At 36.9% G+C, this 25730-nt stretch overlaps 1 protein-coding gene across 2 annotated transcripts in view; it reads right to left on the reverse strand.

The window, feature by feature from the left end:
- LRP2 (LDL receptor related protein 2) overlaps window positions 1–25730 on the reverse strand; it is a gene marked incomplete at both ends in the record, with an annotated part of 128383 nt that overhangs the window by 92257 nt on the left and 10396 nt on the right. For both annotated transcript variants that reach the window (XM_080620988.1, XM_080620987.1), the window contains 9 exons: window positions 1359–1487; window positions 3705–3824; window positions 5189–5332; window positions 6170–6286; window positions 6473–6586; window positions 6709–6819; window positions 12367–12483; window positions 14899–15021; window positions 17170–17277. In XM_080620988.1, the coding sequence (XP_080477114.1) occupies window positions 1359–1487; window positions 3705–3824; window positions 5189–5332; window positions 6170–6286; window positions 6473–6586; window positions 6709–6819; window positions 12367–12483; window positions 14899–15021; window positions 17170–17277 (1083 nt within the window). The remainder of the gene's footprint in view (window positions 1–1358; window positions 1488–3704; window positions 3825–5188; window positions 5333–6169; window positions 6287–6472; window positions 6587–6708; window positions 6820–12366; window positions 12484–14898; window positions 15022–17169; window positions 17278–25730) is intronic.

Here is a 25730-nt window from a genome sequence, read left to right on the forward strand (position 1 = left end):
AGAAAGAAGGAAGGGGGAGGGAACTAGGCAGTTCATGTTTTTCTAAGAAGAAAGACTGCTGATCAGCTATGCCAAGCAGGAACTTCAATTCCCACTGAGTTCCTACAGGCAGTAACACCTGTCTCACACAAAAGTGCATTAGGCCATCATATCTCCACAAAGAAGTGCTTCCCATGGCCTGCTTTCAGAACAGAGCACAATGTGAACAACCAGGAGCAGCTGCCTACAGTTGACAGGGAACCACACTCTGCATGAGGCAAGCATTCCTACAGAGTTCAGACTCTGAGACACTAGAAGCCAGGAGCATGGTGTCTCTCACAGACAAGTGTCTGAGCTCACCATTCAGCAAAGCCATCTTCTGGCATGGCACAGTCCTTCTAGAAAAAGTGAGGCTTCCTGATTTCTTGATCCCACTGAGTTCCACAGACAGCAAGTAAGGAAACTGCCATCCACAAGAGCAAGATTTTGTCTATTAAGGAAGGCTCTGGCAATGACCTCCCAACTCTGTGGAAGTCAGGAATTATGAGAAAGCACTGGAGCCCAGAAGAAATTCACTGTTTGAGGAGAAGCAGCCCTGATGAGGCATTGAGATCCATTAGCCTACATGTGCCAGCAGGTGCACAGTCTCTTGATATTTGCTGATGTCTTGGGTTCAGCAGTAGCAGTCATTTTTATTCCTTCTTATTAGCTGGTGCAGTGCTGTGGTTTTGACTTTCAGCCCGGGAACAGCACTGATAACACCAATGTTTTTAGTTGCTGCTCAGTAATGTTTACTCTGACCAAGGACTTTCTGAGTCTCATGCTTTCCCCTAGTCCCCAGGGAGGAGGGGAAGGAAGCAGAGACAGGACACCTGACCCAAACTAACCAAAGAGGTATTCCATACCACAGCACGTCATGCTCAGTATATAAATGGAGGGCAGCTACCCAGAAAAGTTAGATCACTACTCAGGTCAGGCTGGGTATCGGTCGGCGGGTAGTGAGCAGCTGTATTCTCTTCCTTTGTTATTTCCCTTATCATTATTGGTGGTAGCAGTAGTGGTCTGTGTTATACCTTAGTTACTGGACTGTTCTTATCTCAACCCATGTGAGTTACATTATTTTGATTCTCCTCCCCATCCGTCCAGGAGTGGGGGGAGGAAGGGGCAGGGGGAGTGAGAGAGCGTCTGCATGGTTCTGGGTTGCCGGCTGGGCTTGAACCACAACAGCTGATGTTTTGAATGCCGGCCTAACCTGAAGTCCTTAAGGCCAGAGTCAAGTTAAAATCAAACACAGTTGTACAGCATATCCATGCAAACTGCCCCATTTTATCTAGCTGTATTAGTCCAACAATTGCAAGAGACTTGTGCTGCACACTAACCTGAAGTGTTAGCCCGACAGTATCGATGATGCTCTAGAAAATAACCTTCCACACAGTGGCACTGGTGATGTCCCACACGATCTTCACACAGCTGGTCACAAACACCCCACATTTTGCAGTCATCAAAATCTGTGAAGTGAGTAATGCATATTTAGAAACAATGCTTTGTATAAAAGTGATGTCTGCTTGCTTTATATCTGTGTGCAATACTGTGGCATGGGAAAAGAGGTTTTGTATGTTTTTTCCACAAATGTTTCCATTTTCTTTTTCTGAATAACAAAACAACTGATGTTTGCTGCCAAGAAAACAACCCACACCCTCCCCACCCCATCCCCACCTTTCCACCAGTCAAAAAACCCACACCTGTCAGGAGAAGAGGAAAAATCACTGGGAAGAGTGTCATAGTCTACTTTCCACAAAAAAGAATATGTCTATGCAGTACTCTTCCAGCAACAGATCTGAACATCAATGCACACAAACACTCACCTAGATTTAAGCCCACTCTGAAGGAAAGCCCTAGCTCTATGTTAGTGCAGTACTCAATCAGTTCTGCTAAAAGGCAGTGTTTATTAGCTCAAACTTGATACCATGTTAACAGGTGTCTGACTTCCAATTAAAAGCTGGCTGTGCCCCAGAACCAGCCATCAAAAAGTACAAAGAGGTTCACTCCAGCATGCAAAATACCATCTAGGTAGCTAAGACAACCCAGCAAGTTCCCACAGATATGCCCTACAAGGAATTTTCAGGGTTGCTGCAGAATCTTTAATTTCAAAGTTGTGAAATATTTAACTAGTCATCTTTTACAAACAGACATTTTTAAAGTTCTGATTTTCTCTTAAAAAAAAAAAAAAAAAAAAAAAAAAAGACCAAAACAACCAGATCTGAACATTTTCTGGTGTTTCATCCTATCTGCAGATATTTAAAACCCAGGAGATTTCTGATACCACTAAGACATGGTTTTGACATCACAAGTTTGACCACTTTCACATGAAAATCTGAGTAGAATCAGTACATCACACTGCTGGAAACTGGTGATTCTACTGTTAAGCCAATAAAGTAGAAAATGAGATCTCAAATATTCTTCCTACTGGAACTTCTGTTATCAAACATTTATTAACACATAAGTGAAACTGAAATATTTCCTAGGTAGCACGTTTTTGTACTGAAAAAACCTTCTCAGAGGCTTTCTAGCTTCCATGTGTGTTAAAAACCTTCACTATATAGTGCCAGAAGCAAAGGAAGACAAACTGAAAACATTATGGTTTCAAAAAGTAATACACTCTGCTAATACTATAGTTTCGTTCTTCTGGCCTTAAACCAAGACCATTGATTCAAACTAAGATCTGGAATTATACACTACTGACTGGGAGCCACTCCTCCATGAGAAGTTTTGCTCCCACTAAAGATATATGCCTAGATCTTGGCAAACCAAAACACATTCACTCAGATTTACAAGCCAGAATAAGATAGCTAGGTCTACAAGGCAGTGAAAGAACAATAAAAGACTCACTGAGAATGCACCAGGCTTGCAAGTGTCCTTCATGTATTTCCCAAATACAGTCCTAAGTCACCCAGTATTCCAAAAAGACTCATTAGAGGCTGAGCACCCTGGAATACTTTTAGTAGCAGAAACTCCACAGCTTGGGTTGAAAACCCGTAACAGATATTTATCCAGTTTCTTTTATTAGGTAGTGCTATTTTTTATGATTCTGAAGTTACTCTATTTCAAGTTACCAAGATAAATCATTTGTACTACCATGGGTTTGTTCTACCAAGTTATAGCAGCTACAGAATAGAAATGCAACACCAAAATACCTTTACCTTCACATTCTTGCAAGTATTCTTCATTTTTGTGTAAATAATGCATATATTGAAATCCTATAGGTGATACAGCCATTCCGTAGTGAAAATACAAAGCATCCTTTTCAAAGTACTACATTCTATTGTCTTTATATATAGCCAGTTTCAAAGCACATCAAACACTTCAATATCTATAACAGCTTTTACAGGCATACAACACCACATATCCCTGGAGCAGAAATAAACTCTTCCTATGTAACCACTAAAAGACCTGTAAAAAAATTGATAATAAAACAGCAATCCAAGAGTAAATATTTTTAAACATAATTATGCTCTGACTATGTCTTTCATGGTCTTACTGGAAGAGATCTTTAGGATATCTCTCTAGCTTGTTTCTGTGTTACCATGCTGTCCCTGTACTTCTTAGATTTTTATTCTTTTGCTGGCTCTTTTTTGGCATCCACCCATTTGGAACTTACTTCCTGGAATTCAAACTTTCCCAATGAAATGTGAGAAGGTACTAGGTATCTACTAGATATCACTTACCAATACAAGTACGACTGTCATTGTTACTTATTGTATATCCTGCAGGGCAATAACACATCCCTCCTGACGGAGAAGAATGACAGCGATACTGGCAACTCAGAGCAGCACAGTGTGATATGTCTGGAAAGGAAATAAAATAGTTCAGAAATACAATTACACATATTACCAGTAGAATAGCTTTTTGCCTAACATTTACAAAGCTACTGTCTTTTCTATGCAGGGTCTACAATTTCAGGAACAGCTTCTTAAAACATACCTGCACAAGAAAGTATGTCTCAAATTCCATGAAATCACATATACTTACATACACACAGGCAAGGAAATGGAAGACAGAACAAAAGCTACTATGCATAACAGATTTTCAGAACAGAGCTGAAGGACAAGCATCAGTTTTATATAACCATCACTAGTAAGTGCCATGTAAAAAGCTGCACAGAGGAAGCCACCTGCAATGCACCATACCTTTCTCTGGTTCCATCAAACCTACTTGTGAACAACACATTCTCAAGCTCTATCTATTGGCATATAACCTCAACATTTATTCTTTCATGCAGAAAAAACTCTACTATATTATATTAACAAAAGTATATATATAACTCCAACATGTTAAAATACATTGGTTGGGTTGTCCTTATTCTTTTTCCTCTCTTCTTTTTTCTTTCACCAATTCTCCTTTTCCTTTTACGACTACTCAACAAGAAGTTCAGTGATAGGTGATCAAATTATGATGGTAAAGTGCTTGCTGACTTGCACCTCCTTCATTTTCCTCAGTTTCTTCTGTTAAATGCTTTCCTTTGCAGCTGATATCTGATGTTACTACTAAACCACTCAGCAAAGCAAGAGATGCTTTTTTACAATGAAGTGTAATTTCCTATTTTTTTTTAATGCCCTCCTATTCCAAAAGGTAGAATTCTATTAATAGGGATTTTCCTCTTCCTGGACATTAAAAGTGTAAAATACCATGGTCCTGATTCTCAGAAGGAATCAGTGTTCATAAGAGTGAAATTAACAAGAACTATGCATGCCCATTGCCACCAACAGAGAAAACCCAGTATACAACTAAATGGAGAACCAGATATCCCAGGTGAAATGCAAAAATGACATAGCCAAGGCTTGGGACAGAATTCAGTCCTATGTTCTGACCAGTACACAACATTCCTCCTTACTTTTAAAAAGAAAACCACAGATATTTAAACAAAAGATTTCTATACAGCACACCTTTCCCTGCCTTCTTGAATATATTTTAGGATATGGAGAGTGAGATAAAAATCCTTATTTGTGAAATTTCATGTACAGGTTTCCAAAAGGGATGGTCTGTTCACAGCATACATGCCTCTTTCAGATCATCCAGTCAAAAAAGTACCAACAAAAACAGTGAGATTCCAAAATTTCAACATTGTTTTGGGGGAGAAAATGTGAATGTAAAAAGATGTCAGTGCTGATGTTTCTGCTATTCTGTGTATGCTTTTGATTCTAATACGTACTGCAGTGCCTGCCCGCAGTGATGTTAGTTTCGTCTTCTCCTGCAGGACAGTCTGCAGCCCCATCACACACTTTCCCAATCGGAATGCACTGTCCTGACCCAGGGCAGGCCCACTCTCCTGGGTAGCATTCATGGTGACCACTTTCTATGGAAAGAAAAACAAGAATAACTGAGAAATATGTTTCAAATAATATTTAGAATTTCTTCCCAAACAGCTTCCAAAGCATCTCTGTCCTTCATTATTCAGCTTCTGGTTCTTGCACACAGCTGGGAAAGACTATAAAAGAAACAGCATCTATACTTTCTTGTTATGCTTTCTTTTACCTTCTAAGTACAATGCAAACAATACTTGTGATACCCATGAATCTTTTTCGTTTCCTGTGTTGTAAGAAATACCAAAACCATTTAGCTTTAGACAAACTGGTGCACCAGAAATGGACTTATAGCTTTGTGGTTTCAAAACACGCACAGGCTGTCTGGATAAAGAGAATAATGCTCATTGTAGAAAAGGCCAATGAAAGAGAAAAAAGCCCATGCTTTCATTCATTAAAATTTCTGTTTCTTGCATGACAAATCTTGGCAGGAACTGAGTTATTTTCATTTTCAACCAATTGATTTTGGTTATTAGGAACTTTATGTCTCTTAACAGATGACATAAAAATCTCCACAGGAACAAAAACCACAAAAGATGTAAGAGAAAATGTAAAAGAAAAACAGATGTTGCTATATGTTGACTTATTTTGCAGCATACTTAGTATCACAACAACAACTCAATAACTCTCATACACACAACAATAAAGCACACTGCGTAAGTTTAAAAAAACCCAAAACAAAACCCAGAAACAGGCAAAGACGGAATTTTAAGATTTTTCCCAGAATTAAAATGGATTCAGAACATCTTGATTGGTCAAAACTTCATAAAAGTACTTAGGGAGGTCTTCCTCTGAAAATGCCATCATTAGAAGTTAGCATTGTTATATACCACATCCTCTTTCATCTTCATTATCTTCACAATCATCATCTCCATCACATATCCAGCTCTGATGAATGCAACGGCCACTTGGGCAGGTGAAGAAGTTGCCTCTGCAAGTTGCATAAGCTGTGGAAAAAAACATGAGAAAATCAAATTACTGTAAGTGACTAAAAGGTTAGAAATAGCAATATTGCGTCATAGAACAGTGAGTATCTTTTGATGGCTGTATAGCTAAGCAGTCTACTTCCTGTCATCTGTTTGAACCAGTTCTTAGTAAAACAGTTAAAGAAAGTAAAAAAACAAAAGTCATACTGCAAGAGATTTCATCACTCTTATCTCCGCAGTCATCATCATGGTCACAGACAAAGGCTCGTGGGATACATTCTCCATTAGCACATTGAAACTGTGTACTGCTGCATCCATGCGCTGAAAGAGATTTTAGCACAGAAAGAAACACAAAAAATCTGTCAGAAAACATCAATCTTGAATTCTAACAGAGGGTCTTGTAAAGCATATCTATTTGGGATCACTTTGCATATGGAACTTACTGCAGTTAGCTTCGTCAGAAGAATCTCTGCAATCAACTCTGCCATCACATCGCTGGCTTGCATTGAAACATGCTCCATTTGCACATGACAACTGTTCACATCTTGGATAGTCTACAATAAGAAATTCTTCAGTATTAGCAAGAATGTTAGACTACAGCTTATAATGAGTCATATAAATGCAGTGTCAACAAAATATCTTGATCTATAGGAAAACAAAAAAGAAACACAACTTCCCATACTACTACTGACAAAATCTATTTACTGACTACTATTGACAAACAATTACTATACTGTCTCCTCCAACAGGTATTATGTTATTAGGTTATTATGTCATGTATATGTTTTTCATAGATGCTACAAAACCTCACAAGAAAAAAGGGAAAAATTAGATGCCCTCTCACACCCCGAAAAGATCTGCAGCCCAAACAGTTTACAATATGATAGAAAACAATGCAACACAGGAGAGCAAGTAGTGAACATTTATTTTACCTACTTGTTCCTCAGTTTTATACTTTATTGATCTTAAAAGTGCTTAGGTAATAAAGAAGTTTCTGAAATTTACAGTTCCTATGTCCTCTTAGGATGCCGTGCATTCTCAAACTCAGAAACTTCACAGTTTTATGGTTTTGTTCTAATTAAGCCAAGATGTTAAACTTCCAAGGCTATGATCAACTTCAGCATCTTCGGATTTTATTACAAGTTTTCCCCTTCCTAAAACAAAAGATCCTGCAGAATGAGAGATTTTTCAGTTTCTGGCTGTTCTACTTACATAAATGACTTACACACCAACACAAGGGATTATTTTAAACAACTCAGAAACAATCTTGTAAACACACATAAAGCAATCAGTGAGTTCGATGGAACTGTACAACAATTAAGCATGTGCATGTGTTAAATTTCTCTGTACACACCTGATCCCAGAGCAATGCATTTGCATATAAAAACCTACAGCTATGCAAGAGCTGATAGTGATCAGAGAAGCTGATCATACTGTCTTTGTATGATCATACTGTCTTTTTCCACGGAAAAAGCATTAACACTCTGTGAGTGTCCTGGGACTATGTAAAAACCCAAGGAAGGGATCTCTTTCAGGGACTTGGAAATGTTTTGTTTTTAATGGATCAGTGACAGACGGATTGGAAAAAGCTAAAAAGTAAGGATAAGATTCTGAATTAAAAGGACAAGGCAGGTAGTTGCATCTAAGAATACAGCTGCGTAAGAGGAAAGAGAGAAAGGAGATAGTATAAGACTGAACATGGGATTAGGAGAGAAAAGAGAAGGGACAGAAAAATATGAACACTTTTCTTTCATCTTGCTTTTAATTGTGAAGAGCCTCCAACATGAACATTGTTTCCTTTATCTTTTCCTCCCAAGAGTGTTTGGCTAATTACAGGAAACTGAAAAGAAAAGATCTCTTCCTAGTGATCACAGTCCCTAGAAGATAATACAAGTTTTGTGCATACAAGGGGAAATCCAGGTCCACTCATTCCGATGCTAAGAAAGAGAGGGAGCTCTTCTTTCTCTCCCCTTCTTCGCAGGCATCTCTTCTTCGCTAAAATACTTCTCCACAAACTGTCTTCCCTGTGGCATGCCAGCACTTCAGTTGCAAAATATGAACAACTGGCAAACACCAGTACAAATGACATATAAGGCACCTTGCTCATTGTAACCCAAACTATTTTCGGGCAACAGCTGGAAACACATTTAAATGGCATGTTTCAATGTACACATGTGGAAGATGCTTGAAAGCTATGTCACAGGAATTGTTAGGCCTACATTATTTTTCTCTCTAACACTTCAGTTCTGCAAGGTGAAAATAAATCCATACAAAACCAGTAACAGGAAACAGTTGCAACTGGTATTTGATTCAGCAGCACTGATTTATGTCACACAGTCAGCAAGTATAACTTTCTGTATCCCTAACCAAAGTTACAAGAAGGAGAAACTAGAACGGGCAATTTCCTAATTCCAAATGTCATTTCTTTACTGCAGCAGCATTTCAAAACTTTTTGCAAAATAGAATTAATTAAAATCCTTTGACTCACTGCCATGAGTCAGCCTATCAGGGACACTAGGAGAAGGACTTACCCAAGACTCAGGGTCCTGTAAGCTACATGTTTATCAGGTAGTGTTCATAGCAGAGATGCATTGAGAGCTGGGAGACTAACCATACCTTCATTCCTTGACTTAATTCCTGATTTTGATCCCTGCCACTCTGATCTCTGGCTGCCTTCTTTACCTTGCTCCAGTTTTGCCTCTTCTCTGTTTCAAACTCTCCCTGGCAGAGATATTTCCTCCAGCCTGAACTTCTGCAGTCCTGCAGCTGTTACATGTAATTTGTTCAACATCAAGAACATCAGTCTCTGACCACAAGCATTTTCTTCCTTCTTGGACTATATCCCTTGTGATCTCTCCAGTTCTTAATCTTTGTTCACTTTCACCCTGATCTCCACAGATTCATCCCAGACCTGGCTGCTCACTTCCTGACCACAGTGGCTATTTAGCGTAGCAAACAGGAGGCAGGAATTAACAGGTTAGGGAGTTGACCCATGGCAGCAACTCAACACAAAAATTAGAATCAAAAATACAGAGTTTCTGGGTCTGCACTCAGCTCATCAGCCTCAAACAACACATCTTTAAAATACTTCCCCTTTATCTCTGACGGCCTCAGTGCAGTGCTTAGCTGCCAGAAATGCAAGAGGAAGGTTATTCTGTCAGTCACAGCAAACCAAAATGGCTGGGATTTTCAGTTTTCAACTATGAAGCTGAGGCAGGAGAGAGAATTCTACCCTTAACTGAAAGAAACAAAATATGTAGCACAGAAAAATGGAACCAGTATTGGCTGCTTACTCCAAAAATGTACTTGCTACCCCAAATAATCTGTATGTCATTCTTCATTTCTAAAGTTTTAAAATGAAGGTATTTGCTAGCTGCTGATTACTAAAAAAGGTGGGGGAAAATTTCATATATATAAAGAAAATTTTTAAAACCATAATTTTATGAAATTAAAGCAGCTTCAATGCACTAATTATGTGACCTGCAGCTGAAACATTGTTCTGATGTTTATCTTAGCCTCTGCATGGGTAGTTTTCTCTTGCTGTTAATCCCATTAGCAGTAAAATTGACTAAGAATTTGAATTCCTTTGTTCTATTTTTTTACATGTGTAATTGCTGAGTTACTTCATATCAGTGACATTGTGCATTTGACTAGTTTCTTAAATAATGTAACTTATTCAACAACAAAACTTTATCTTCTTTACAACCTAAATCTGCTTCCAGACAGATCAGTGAGCACAAGACATAAGTAAATGGACATACTTAGTTTGTATTTTGGTTTGCTTCATGAAATAACAGAACCCATTCTAAATAGCTTTTTTCTTTCATTATTCATGGATGTTTCATTTCTATTTTTGAAACCTTTTAGTGTAAATTAAATAATGGGAAATAAATGACAAAGGCAAAGGCCAAAATAGTTATATTCCTCTTGTATTTGTTTATATCAGACAGTGTGGAAAAGGAAATGGATGAAATAGTGGAAAAATGAATATTCAAAGCAAGTATTTGAATCTGCTTCAAAACAGTAAATTTTAAGACTTATATTAAGCCCTACTGTATAGTTAAACATAAAATCCCCAAATTATTAATTGTATCTTATGACTCCTGTTTTAAAGCTCTAAACCTTGCAAAGACAGAGAGGAACTAAAATTAACCAGCCTGTCTTGAAGGGTCTTGTCATTACCTTCCCCTCGATTCTCTTGTCTTCAGCACCACCACATTTCTTTAAACTAGTCAAACACTCCTCCTTTCAATATTCAAAGTCACAGTCATTCTTCTGTCTTAGAAGGACTGTCAACACTTATTCTAATAAACCAGAGTAGAGGTTGTTGAATGATATGAGGCAGTCCCTCCCCCTGGGGCTAAATATGCTGCCTTCACAACAGTCATGGGGCATACTGGCTGATGCAGCACTGATTGGGTTTCCCACACAGCAGTAAAGCGCTACTGTTAAGATATCTAGAGGCCCCTTTCCAAACTGCCTTTTTAATTTACTTAGTTGAGAATGTAAACATGAAATAAAATGAGCACTTCCATTTTCAAACATCACAGCAGCTTCTAGGCTGAAAAAAAGAATTGTGAGTATTGTCTTTAGGACTCCACTCCCACTGTGCACAGGTTCACTGCATTATGATGACCACACCGCTTTATCCGCCTGTTCTACACTGCTTTCAGTGACTACTCAGAAAGTGCTTTCAGAGGTTCTGAGCAGTTCCTCTTTTTTAATTCATGGATAATGGATTTTTTTTAACAAGTACCTTTTCTCCAGGATTTTTTAATGTGTCATGGATTTCCTAAATTAAGTTATCAATCTCTTTCCTTTCTCTAAACTGTAACAGAAAAAAAAGCCAAGCTACAGAATATATTCTTCCAGCAATGGTATGGGATACTTTGGATCCTGGCTTTTAGCCATTTGTGTTGGTGACCTTAGAACTGGCTGTGGGTCTATCTCATGGAAAAGTTCCAAGCTGGCTGTCTAAGCAACCTCCTATTCCAGAGTACCAAATAGTTCTAAATCACCTTTCATTCTACAGAGTGTACATTTTAGCCACTTGTAAGTCAGGGATAAAATACACTAGCAGCTGGCTGACCATGTAATATGCTGGTTTTCTTTTACAGAGCATGTGCATATGCCCTTTTTTCCTCTCAGCACAGCCATTAAGAACATTTTCTTTCTTGCTTCTTTACCCATGACACTTAGCATCCTAACTTCTTCCCCCACTGTCCACCCCAAGTCTGGTTCTGAGTGAAGTTTACAGTTATGTCTTTTTCCCAAAGGCACACTAAGTTCCAACAGCTGGAATAGCAGCTCGTATGTTACGTGTCACTCATGACATGTAAAGCTTTCCCTTAATGCTAACAATGAACAGGCATGTGTTACACACTGTTGTATAAGTATTAGGCAAAAACACCTCTGAAAAATCTGGCCTCTATTCTGTAGCCAGCTGTCCTGTATTCAATACTGTCCATCAGTATTCAACCTAGGCCAGGATCTAGGGAGGCTGTCACCAGTCAGTCAGGCAGCCTCAACTCTGTGGAAATTAGGCTGAAAAAAACCTACTTGTCCATCTTCATTTTGTTGGCACAATATAAACAGCTTGTCTGAATACAATAACCCAGTATTGCTTCATCTCCACAAGAAATTGCGGTCTAGAATCCAAATGCTTTTGAAACAGTCAAAGTCACTCAAAGTGATTTGGGCTCAAATTCTGCTTTTCTATACAGGTTATACTTACCACTGATTTCATAAGAAGCATGCAAAAAGGATACGAAAAAATTGGGCAAAGTTAGGTCTGAGACTCCCTAGGCTTTAAACCATTTTAACATGGCTGTTTGTTTCCAATACAATATTCATTATCCTTCAGACGATGAAGACAAGAAGCCCTGGTCCTATGGCAGCAGTTTGCATTTGAGTTTGCCAATAATGGATCTGTATCAGAACATCAGCTCTAATACACAAAAGAATCTGAAATGAAACTGTCATAACAAGCAGCATATTGTGGTCATCCTGTCCTTCAACAGGCTCTTTAATCTTACAAATTTAATAAAATGCCACAGAGAGATGAGATGAAACTAGATCTAGTGCTAAGAGTTAAGACTCACGGCAGACTCTTTCATCTGTTCCATCAGTGCAGTCCTTCACTCGATCGCACCAGTATGCACTCGGGATACACTGTCCATTTGAACATGTGAACTGCTGACTTGAGCATGTCCTTCCCGCTGCAAGAAACAGGCACTCAATCAATCTTTCCCATCAACCAAGATTTTTAATGCAGAACAATATTATCCCTTCTTCCTCTTTAACTACTCCATCCTTCTCACAAATGCTAGCACAAGACTTTCTTCTCCTGTACTTCTGTGTTCTCAAGGAGATTAAAGAGCACTTGATAAACACATGGCAGATAATATAGTTCTATGAGGCCCTCTGTAGCCTGCAAGGTCACTGCTTTTCTCCACTGAAGTGGTTGACCTCTAGGTTAAAAATTACCTCTTATAATTGTTCTGGCTAAAAGATTAAGTTACTAATTCTTACTGTTTTAAAGTTTTCTCTACTATTTTATTTACCACATCAAAATCATCTAGTAACTCCATTATTTGGTCAACTAGAATGCCACAATGTAAACACATCAGAACTAGATGTAAAGCACTGCTTTCTAATACAGCACGGGCCTCAACAGTCAGGTTTACTTTACATTCCTAACTACTAGAGGATGAAGAATAATTATATCTCTTCTCATGACAGCTGTGTCAGTAAAAAGCAACCACAAGTGCAATTCCACTTTGATTTTACTACAGCTAAATTCAGTTCTCTGATCTAGGGAAATTAATTTAATCTGAGAAGATATAGCTGAAGGGCAAAATTACCGCTAACTTTTCCTCCCTTCTGCCACCTGCACATTTGTTTCTTTCAAACTCATGCTATATCTCATCACCACCCCAGTCTATACACTGGCATCAAGTCTACTGTTTTACAGGGGCTCTCCATTCCTCCTTCTGCCAGCAGTGTTTCCAAAGCAAGATCAACTACTGGGATACTGGTGTCATGAGTTAAAACAAGAGGAAGACAGTAATGTAAAACAAATACGTTTTAATTCTGCATGTGTGACTCCCAGAGCTGTCATCTATTCTCCTCAGGAAAAATGTTTAATGTTTCGGGAACTAAAAATTCCTCCAGGATTCCCAAGCAAAAAGATGAAGTCCCTTCAGAAGAATAAGGATGAATACCAGGAAATGGCTCCAAAACAGCAGCAGCACAATTCTATAGTTACTAACACTCAAGATTAACCAGTATATGGAAAATGATGTTACAGTGACCCAGTTCAAAAGTCAACTCAGAGCTGTTGCTCATTTTGCATTTTGTATCTACAGTTATCTTAGTTAAAACATAACCAGTAGTTGCGCTGCACCTTCTCAGAGGAAGAGGGGAACAAACGGCAGTTAACTTTAGTTCCATTTTTTACCATTCAGTGAGAACACATATCACAAGATAAAAGCAAAAACCAAGTCTGTGAGCAAAATCCTTCCAAAACTCATACCTGTGAACCTCCTCAGAATCAAGGGGGTTAGTGAGTGGCTCCAGAGCTGTTCAGTTTAAAAAAGTTATCAAAAAATTATACATAGAATCAAAAGAAAAATAAATTAATCTTATCCTCACCATTTAAAGTAACTCATAATACTAGAAGTAGCAGGAAAAAAGTTCCTTAGAATACTACATTTATGCAAGAACTCGGAGAATGTAATTTGGTGTGATAATCACCTCAGTCCACTGTTCATCGTGTACTTAACTATATGCAGTCCTTAAACTGCTTAGTTACAAAATTCAAAAATCAGAGTAACATATTTTATTATTATCATCAGTATTTATCTTTCTATCAATACCGAAATAAGAAAGAGCCTAGGGCTATGGCAGTTAGGCTGCTAAATGATTTCTTTGTTCTAAAAATATACAGATAACATTAAACACTAGTTTAAAACAGCAGTTCACTTGTGAATAATACACTGTTTAGCTTAATAAATTGAAATACTAATACAAATTACTTCCTAAATTTAAGCTGTCCAAATCATAACAAAAGACTCTACTCTCACTCCACACCAGGACTTTTTATATTCTTCCTGTTTGAATATGAGATAGACCAGCTCTTGTCATTTTAAATAATGCCCATGGCAGGGGGGTTGGAACTAGATGACCTTCAGGTCCTTTCCAACCCTAACTATTCTATGATTCTATGATTCTATAATGCCAATAAATAGCATCACTTAAGATGGTACAAGAATCTTCAGCGATGTTTACTTCAACTGACTGATATTTCCTCCTTTTTTAAATATGTACAGATTTCCGATTTTTTGGAACTACTAAATTTCATATCAACTATAAACTAATATTTTTCTCCTTTTTTTCTCTTTTTAATTAACTGAAACATTGGTAATTTTCAGATTTCAAGACCTAGAGATGTCTTTCTGAACACACCTTCTGTATTTTATCTATTTCAGATTATTTTATTTCTAGAAACTAAAAAGACTCTTCTAGTAAAAGCTGTATCTAAATCAGGCTTGTTTCTGTATATTCTCAATATGCTAGTATGTGAACTACCTTATTTCACAAAGCTGATATAATGTTAGAACTGAAATACTTACGACATTGTTGATGCTCATCTGAGCCATCTTCACAGTCTTCCTCATCATCACAAACCCATGAGTGTGGGATACATTCACCATCAGTGAGACACTGAAACTGATTTCCCTCACAGGTAGGTTGTGCTAGTGTAAGCAACGAAAAAAAATATAATTTCAGAGACATCTGGGAAAGCATTTTCAAAGAAAACAATTAAATAAGGCAAAAGAAGACTTAAGGTTCAAGTGTCAGTTGACTGTAATTTCCACTAAGGAGGCATTTGACAAACCAAAGAAAATGGACAGAGCAAAGTGGGCCAGCAGAAGGATGCTCTAAGGCAAAATTTAGATTAGTGAACTCCTGCATATGAATCTTCAGTTTTGTGTTCTCACATGGAAACATAGGCTCCTCTTGAAGGCAGGTTACAGGAAAAGCTTAAGGCTCTGAATTGCCCTCTTATGGCAGAGAACCATGTTATACATGGAGTCACACTAGCTTCCCTAGTTTCACAGGGGTCTGCTCAATTGCTCTCAATCTACCTCAGATCCTCTATCCTTGGTGGGAAAAAGGTCTTTCAAAACAAGCTCATGACTCTTCATGAATTCATGAGATGAAAGTGAGAGCCAGGTCAGAACAACCTGAATGTTGTTGGCCCAGCTCTACTCTGTACTTTTCAAACAGCCAAACAACAGGGAGCTACTAGAGAGAAAGATAATGTTTGAAATTGTGTTACCGCTGACTCTATCCCTAGTTAATACTCCTGGGAAGAGTCACTAGTACAACACAGTCCAGTAGACAGGACTCTGGTCTTCACCGTCTTTTTTTCTCAGGGTTATGTTATTGCAGTATTGCAAAGTCAACTAGAAACACTTGTGCTCATGGGATGATATGCAAGCACAGCTACCAATGCAAACAAAGCATCAAGGGAAAAACGTAAATCACTCCATAGATTTAGAGTTGAGAAGTACAAAATTACATTAGAGGTAAAGTAATTAGAGGGATAAAACTGATCACATGCTACAGACAATGCACTTCATGCATATTTTCTTTGATTCCTGTTGTAAGAACCAAAGAATAACATTGCAATATAATTTTAATCCTTAGGCCAGTTTCAAACATTTTAAAACTATTTTCCTAGACACTTCGTGTCCCACTACCTATCACACATTAACATGTTGTTTTTAAAAGCAGTTGACTGAAAAAATATAATTTTCATCTTCCTAGTTTATCACATGTATGAAAACAAGAACAACTCAACTTCATGCTTAGAACTATGACGACTGTAGTAAATGTTGGTTCTTATTATTTTTTTATCTTTCACAAAGTCAACATGAATTTTACCCACTCCTTGTTCAAAGCCCAACCACTTCTTTCCAGTTGCAGTTCAGAACTAATTGAAGTAACAGGGTATAAGACACCACCATTTTGTTTTTCCAGTTTAAAGCATTCTTCATCCAGAACTGCAATGGGTTTTGAAGTTAACTAAAGTGCTAAGCAACAAACCAGACTGCCAAGCTGTGTGAATGACCTCCAATTACTATATGGGTCAAGCAGCAATAGAACAATACAGCGTGAAAAGATCCAACATAAATCAGTCTTTCTCAGTTATCAGCTGAGGGGCAAAAAATGACCTAACCTATGAGCGGGCTCATAACTGCATCAGCCCACGAAACCTTAAAAAACACTAGAACCGAGAAGGTGAAATGTATGTGAGTTCCTGAAAACAGACTGTGGAGGGCATTTCTTCATTTTCCCAACCTTTTAACATTCAGCTTGAGAGAATCTTTCTGCACTGATATAACAGCCCATCTGAATACAACTGTTGTCGCTGAATTGCTGACACTGAGGATAACATGAGCAACTCTAGACAATTAACCAAAGCTCTACCTAAGGTGCAGTAGGTACAGGTTATTGTCTAGGGCCTGAAAGACCAAAAATTTATAGCTCAGCTGATGCTGAGGGTAGCTGTATGTACATCTAACATTCAGGACTACTGAAATTATATAATACAATAGATTTCTACAGCTACTTAGAAAACAGTCATCAAAAGAAACTTAGATTTTTAAGAGAAGACTAAGTCATGTTAGAAGTGGAGCACTACTTGATTTTCAGACTACCTAAGCCAATGGACTCGAGAAATACAACTCTTCAGCAGATTCTGCAGTCTTCTCAAGACAACTAGGAGTTTTCTCCCTCTCCAATTTTCATCCTGTACCACAAGTACAGTTGGGCACACTGGGATCTCAATATTTTTTTATATTAAAAAAAAGTTGCTCTACAGTTGTTTCACTTACGACAACCAGCTTCATCTGTATCATCCGAGCAGTCTCTAGCCCCATCACACCTCCAATCTGCAGGAATACAGCGTCCATTTCCACATCGAAACTGCCCCCGCTCACAACCTGTGGTAAAGCAGAGAAACAAGCAGGTTAGCAGTACCAGCACATAAAAACAGACAGTGCAGTGCATTCCTGTCAAAAAACTGCTATCTATCCATCACTTTACAACATGAAAATGAGAGAAAATATCATGATAATACAAAAATATAAATAAGTGTGTATACATATACATATATGTATAAAGGATCTCTAAGCACCCAGTCAACCAAAAAAAAAACAAAAAAGAACTAGCTCTAAACCTTACAGGGCATTTTCCACTTAAATTCCTAGAAATTCCCATAATTTAAATATTTGTATATTACAAAAACAAACAAAACAAACAATATAAAAAAAACCCACAGGAAAAATAATCTAAACAAGTATCAGAGTAGCACCTATACTACAGAAACTTATTTAGCAAAAATGTATCCATTTTAAATTCACACGCAGGATAGACTTAACTAAAGGTAGGGCATCATTTTCCTCATTACTTCTAAGGGCTAAACATGCTGAACATTAGTCCTCCCCAGAGTCCCTAAGGATTTAAAAAAGAAAATAATAATCCCCTTAGCTGAAGTGGAAATCTTGTCTCAGCAGTGACCGCCTGAAAGTATAGGGAGACCTCAGCTTTGTTTTGGTTTTTAATAATGCCCCAATATTTGAAATCTTTCCTCTGAAGTACAGGAAAGCATGTCTTCAGTCAGCGTTTGAATAGCAAATAATTTTAAAAGAAATTAAGCTCTCAGACATTTATGGCTGATCAAAAGCTATCCTGCTGTCATTCCCTCCTGCTTAACCTACTAAGGATTAAGACCTGATAAAGAAGCATTCATTTCCAGGTGTAAATGCAGCTGGATCAGGCCTTTATTAGAGTTGACTAATGAAATCTCTAGTCCCATAGGAAAGAGAAAATGCACTGTTTATGGCCTTTCTTTGACTACAGCCTCATAAAAAGGGAGCGAACAGTTTTATAGGTCCCCAAAACAATGAGCTATAACGTAATTAGGTTCAACAGAGCTCTGTTTCATGTCAATCTGTTGTCAGCACATCAGAGAAGGGAACACTGAAAAAAAAAAAAAAAACCTGAGGTAGTAGCAAAGCACAAATCTGAAGGAAAAAAAAATCCTGTTTCCTGATTTAATTAAATTTTATTAAAAATTTAATTTAATTTTAAATTAATTTAATTTTTTTAAATTTAAATTAAAATTTATTAAATTAAATTTTTTAAAATTTAGCCATACAATAAAACTACGTCTTTGAATTATTCTGACTGATTTGTCCAGAGAAGATAACCTCAGTATTCATAAAGCACAACCACCTACTTTTTGAATTCATGATGACATAAATAACGTGCTACTCTAACTTTCATGTAAAACCAGGCATATCAACACTGTCACATAAACACAGTTAAGTGATGTATTCCTAAGGGATACAGGCAAGCTACTTTATGCAAGGAATGTTCAAATCTGATTGTCTGGTAGTGACATCCTGATTTATAATGTATCCTGCAAATGGTCAAAAATTTTACTTGGATAAATGGTGGTACGGAGTGGTACAGGAGTATGTTCACCCAAATACCTTCTATAGACTAATGCATGATGGTGGTTGGTGGTGCAGGTCTGGGGTTGGTGGTGCAGGTCTCTTATCAACTACCTTTAAAACACAACAACCTCCCTTGCAAAAATGCCCTGAAGGAATGTACAAGTTCACTCTGGAATCCCAGGCCCTCTTGCTGAATTTTGCCCTACAAAGCAACATTTCCATATGAGATTAGCAGCTGAAGCTCTAACAAACACGACACACAAACCACTATTTATCAATTGGAATTACTATGCAAAGCAAATACTAAATCTGCTTTTATATTTAGTATATTATTGATATTCAAAACCACTGGAATATTCATAGCTAGCTACTTAAAAAGAAGTTACAATTCAGAATTAAATCTGCATCCACATGATCAGAAGAATTTCTAATGAAATACACTTATAAGCAAGCAATATGAGCAATTTGTATACTATGTCTAAATAGTAACTAAGTAAAAAAAATGTCAAGCACTATATGCAACACTGTTAATTTATTTTGCCTATCTTGTATTAAGTTGCTATAGTTAAACATACCCTTATAGTGATAAAAATGAGGAGATAACACTGATAAACTTTTTAGAAAGCATTATAAACATAGCTTTTGTACAGCATGAGAAATGGTAACTGAATGTTAACAGAAAACCTGCAAACCATGCAGCTCTCCTACACTCTGTAATACTTCACAGAATTACAGTTTAAGTTGCTCACAGCTACGTACACTAAGCACTGTACTAATGTCCATTTATACAGTTCTTCAGCAGACCTATTGTAATTCATTTAATTACGTCATTAGGCTTTTCAAATATCATCTTCCATGCTTACTTATAACTGAAGGCAAAGAGCTCTGAAACACCTATAAGAAACAAAAGACTGATACTTCACTTACCACTGTTTTATATTATCTTTAGAACAAAGAAAATTACATAGCAGATAATGACGCTAATTCATTCAAAAGACAGCCCTTGAAAATAAGTAATATGGAAGAAGTAAAACTGATATGCAGTATCAAGGGCACTTCTCACAAAGGTTCAAAAAACCTTGCGTTTCAACTGGGAACAAACCCAATTTTAAGTTTGATAAAGCAGAAAGCAATCAGGGGAAAAATGCATGATTACAAGATTACTGCTATGAATACTCAAGAGAAATATCCAGAATGAAATAAAAATAATCGTGTCAGCAATAACCAGTTTGTTACTACAGACAGCTATAGAGACCATTTTCTCAAAACTTAAGTGTACGCATTCTGCTAATACCAAGTACTGGAAACCTACCTTGAAGAACTGTGATTTAGTTACTATGAATTTAATTATAAATTTTAAACAGTATTAAGTAAAAATGTTGCAGGCATTACTCATACTGATTAGTAATGATCCACAGAGGAAGTATATGGATACCAAAAGGACTATTTCCATTGATACATGCTATGCAATGTGAGCCTGCAGCACCTGGGTTTCAGCAAGAAGGCGGGCTGTCAGAAGACAACAGGTATCCACCTGTTTATTGCCATTATCTGAAGTCTCAATTCACTAAAGGATTAGTCATTAATAATTTTATGGAAGGTTTTGCTTTCAATAAGAATTTTTTTTTTATGTCAAGGCAGCCAAAATTAATACTAATGAGCTAATTTCCATAGAAATTCTGGTTTGACAGATGCTGATAAAACCAGATACCACTTTCAGGCAAGCAGAATCCTGTTAGTAGGATTCCTGGACAAAATAACCACGGAGTTTAAAAACAAGCAGTAAAATAATTAGTCTTCACTGTCATGCTTAAAATTTGCTAATATAAAATAATCTAGGTGATTTTTGAAAGTTCAAAATTCAGAAACGATCAGATTTTTGGTGTTGCTCTACTTGAACTACAATTCAGTTTTTGTCTTCTGACTCTGATTAAAGCATTACTAAAATACAGACTGAAAAATGCATGGCAGTCCTTATGAATCACACCAGAACATATATAAAGAAGAATCTCTGGGTATTAACAAAAATAATTTTGAAAGATAAGATCTGTTTTAACTGCTTAATATTCAGGAAAACACCAAGGTAAAAGCAAATGAATGGTATCATCTTTAATATAAACCAGTTTAGTTCTGAAAAATGCAAACCAAAGACCAGAAGCATCACTGGAAAAGTACAGCACAAAGCATTGCTTCTAAACTTCTTGATATATTCCCTATGTCTGAGCTTTATGCTAACTTTGTCACTAGACTTTCTGTGGTCCTCTGTATCTGGGATTCTCTTGTAAAAGATTCCTGAGTGGATGTTTTAGGTTCACAATTTGCTCTGAAAAAAGAAGGTGGTTAATATTACTGGCTCTTGGTAAGCTACTTGCACAAAGATTATGCCATGTAGTGATTTTCCACTGGAATAAATCAACATAATAGTGATTTTGTCAGATCGAAGACTGAACAAAATACTAATCAAAAAACCACATTTGAATCACAGAATCATTTGGGTGGGTTTTAATTATTAAAAATAAATGTATCTCTTACCAATGGAAATTATGTGATACAAGCAATATTCAATAAAATTACCTCAAATTCTTCAGGACAAGTTTCGCCCAGCAAGTGTTGCCTGAATAGGAATGAAGCTAAACCCTTGCTAACAACAAATCCCACTGCCACTAGAGGATAGTAGTCAACCTTCACACCACTAATGAATGTTACTCAATGTCACATTCAGTCATATGGAACTCCAGCAGAAGAGAGAGAGGTTAACAGCTTCAGGCATTTCATAGCACAATGGTTGCATCCATAGGGTTACAGTCTTCAATAGGAAGGCAGCCTATTACAGCCTCTCAAACTCTCCTGTGCTTCATTTGCCCCAATATGTTTGCGTAGAAATATTGAGATTGAGACCTAAAGCTTGAATAAAATCCTCTTGTATTAAAATCAGAATGTTATCTTCACTTTATAATGGAAACCTATACTGCCTCACTCTCTGCCACTCTGCGTTATTACTCCAGACTCCTTTCAGCTCTTCTTTGAACAGTTATAGTCTTTTCCAATTCTTTTAATAAATTTTCTACCTGCCCATTCAACCTTGAAATCTCTCATACTCTTCTAACTTTGACTACGAATCTTTTGAATTACATTTGTGATCCACAGATTAAAGGCACCATGACATTCTGACTACAAAGAACAGACCAAAACCCCTTATTTGTTCTTTCTTCCTCATGCCCACAATACCTTTAAGAACTGCTAACACCTCTTTACCAGTTAAGCCTGAATGATTTAAAGTAATGAAGAATGTGTTAAGCCCAGGGTAGATTGTACCACTTTCAAACTGTCCACTCAGAAATGAAACTTACACTCACTTGACACTTCGGGAGTCTTCTCTCTCAACAGATTTTTTTGTATTTAAAAGAGTAACATCCTTCATGGTAATATTATTCCAACTGAAGAGTTCCACCTTTAATACATCTGCAGCTTTTCAACAAATAAGTGCAAACAAACTGCACAAGCCTCTTCCACATACATTTTACAAAAAGAAAAACAAGCGATAAGCTCTCTTTTCTCCCTTTCTGCCTTCTGACAGGGTACTCTTTTCTTTCCCATTCACCCTCAAACAGAACAGCCTGCTCCAGTGGCACTGCAGGTAGAAGAATCCTGGAGAATCACCTTCCATACACTTTGCTGTCAGATTTTTGCTTAGTTTAATTGCATGTCAAACAGCCTGAAGTTTTGGAATGCTCAGGGAGGGGAAGCTAAAACTCTGGAAATTCCATCTCTGTTCCCCCACACTAATGAGGAAAGAAGTAAAATCCACAGTTTAGGAAAAACCTTTGCATATTATTGTAAAATGTGCTGTGATATTGAAAAGTAGCATTCTGCTAGCAATTACAGTAGGTAAATGTAAAGAAAAATAGTCTGATATAATTATGCTAGATTTCATATATCAATATTTAACTTTCAGTACTTCTACACTGTGTAAACTCCTTTATATTTAATACAAACTGTTCAGATGAAAAAAACACCGACCACATAAGCATATAAAGGTATTACAGAAAGCTGTACAAGGTTTATTTTCAGCTTTCAAGACCTTGCAACACAGAACATCTTTTGCACCTACATTTCTCTAAACCACATTAGAGAAATATGACATTATCAACAAAATGACAATATCAACAAAAAGACAATACAAATGTGAGTCTGCACCCACTTCACATGACTAAAAGATCTCAGTATACAGACTGACAGGTAGACAGGAGACTAGTCAAGGGACAATCTGAAGCAGAAGAGCAAGACAGAGTTACAATGTGAATAGGAAGTACAGGATTTCTTTTACTGAATTAACATCCAATTAGATATTATAACAAGATTATTAGTAAAACAGCTTCTACAGACTCAGTAGTTGATCAAGGACTCATTGTGCCTTGCACTGAAAAAACACTTAACGAAAAGAAAGGTCATATCCTAGACAGTTTACAGGACAAATGATGATAGGTGCTTGAACTCACCTGAGTGGCCCTATGTCAACAAGCAAAGGCTAAATGGCCCTGGTTTTTTGCAACGCAAAATCTGGAGTGCTACTGTTTCTCCAGTAGCACTCCAGGAAGTCACAATACGTGAGAGGTAAACTCAGGTTTGCTGGTATAATTATCAGACAGCACAAGAAACAAGGCACATGCACCTTGATCCTTCCTATGGAGGGGCCTCCGCAGGAAGCCTTTATCAATTGGTGTTGGAAGGGTTCCTAGCCAGAGACTCCACCTCTAACTCCAGTGTGTTTAACAGTAATCAATGCACTGCTCTTCACAAAAATTGTCTACTCCATTTTTAAACACAATTATTATCTGAATGCCAACAACATCATGAGATGTGTGTGCAGAAGTACCTCATTTACTTAATTTGATTGTTTTATTATGCACCCCCTAGACTCCAAGCTAAGATACAGGCATTTTAGAAAACTTTCTGGTACACAGATTATACAGATTATTTCAGATTATTTCACTGTGGGGGTATATGGAAATGATAAAGGACTGAACTTGAAGCAACAGATCTAGTTCTCCGCTGACATGAAGTGGACTAAGAGATTTGGCTCCCAAGTCCCACTTGCACAACTTCCTCAAAAAATAGCAGAAACCTATCGATAATAAAACAGCTTTTACTCACCCAAACAGCAGAAAAATGACACTTCTACACCTTCTCCCTAAAAATCCACTCACATGTAGAACTCCCTATATTATTGGATTATAAATAAAACTGATATCAGGAAGGTGAGAGAAATGAAAACAGAAGGTAAACTTAAGTTTAATCTTTAATTATTTGTTTCTTTCTGTAAGTCTACCCATATATGCAGAGTCTATCTCTCAGATTAATGAGCTAGATATTCCATACTCACAGAAGAGGAAACTGAGTAAACCACATTCTGAGTTCAGTGGAATTATGGGTATCAGAATCTGTAATAAATTGATCTTGCCTGTCAGACTAGAACCCAATGCTACATTTTAAATTACTCACTGATTTTTAATAAAAAGCACCTTAAAATTCAAGAAAAAAAGTGAAAACTTTACCTTTCAAAATAGACTTAGAAATACCATGTTGCACTGCAGCAACAGCAGATTTTTATTGTTTCTCTTTCAAAACCACTTGCCAAGTAGTTAAGGAAGTCCAGAGACAGCAAAATATGTATTATATTCTGTGATCTGTGTGTGCATGTTCCTGCATATGCAGATGCTTGTCAACTAAAACCATTGTTAAAACTAAAGCATCAAATCTGGTTTTAATAATACTCACATGCAAAATGGTTTTTGAACATACTAAAAATTAGTGTATTGTATGTTAAACTATTTGTTCTCAGTTAATACAATTATAAAAGGACTATAGATTCATTTCTACTAATGCCTCAACATAAATCCAAGAATTAAACAAACTCAGGATTTTAATCTACTGAAACTAAGCAGGAAAGCTTTCCTGCAAAGAAAAAAGGGTTCAAGTCTCCTGCAGACACAAAGTTCAAAGGAATGACACTGTAAATGCCTCCTAGCAACATTAAAGATATTCACAATCCTCATCCTCTCTACCTTACTTTAGCTTTACTCATTGAAAAAGCAACAAAAGCAAACAGCCTGATAAAAATAGAAATGTTTTCTAAATTATTTTTTTAAAAAACCTATTCAATTTTATTTTCTTCAAGTATAAGCCTGAAGTAATAATGAAGAGAAAGACCCTCATTTTCTAATAAACCACATATGGACCTCTTAGGAAAAAAAAGCAAATTAATCAAAATTAAGTTCCTTTATAACCTTTCTTCAACTCGCACACTTTTTAGAAAGCAACAAATAAACTCTTACTATCTTCTTAGTCCTATAATAAGGCAGGAATAAGAAATAATCCTTTTAAACAAGGGCTAATTCTAATAGATAGGAGGCGATATACCTTTCCACTGACAATGTAAATATTCCTTAGATTGAACAGGTCAGATTCCTTCTTCCGTTTAAGTCACTGTGAAATTTCTTCTCCTTCAGTGATAACTAAGAATTAGCCAATAATTTTTGTTTGACACTTTCTTTAATCCCAAGTGTATATAAAGTATTTTCCAAGGTGAGACCAACAAAAACTATGTGTACTCCTTTCTTAGAGTATTTAGTAAACATTATCAGCACAGCTAAATTCAAGAGAACCAGTCTTTGAAGTACTAAAAGATTAGCCTTCACAATATAAAAATGTATTTCAGACACATTACATATGTTCAGCACTAAATTGGATAACCTCAACCAGTTTTCTTGACATTAGGTGTCTCAATCCACATAAAGGAACCATGATTGCATTAGCTGGTTAAGCAAAGCAAGCACTGTGGAGCTCTAGGGAAGACACATGTTTGAGCTCTCCTAAATCCTTCTTTTTCATGAATGGTACATTAAATTTGCAAATGTGTTCTAATTGACAAAATG

The sequence above is a fragment of the Psittacula echo genome (assembly GCF_963264785.1).
Source record: "Psittacula echo genome assembly, chromosome: 6".
Taxonomy (NCBI): Eukaryota; Metazoa; Chordata; class Aves; order Psittaciformes; family Psittacidae; genus Psittacula; species Psittacula echo.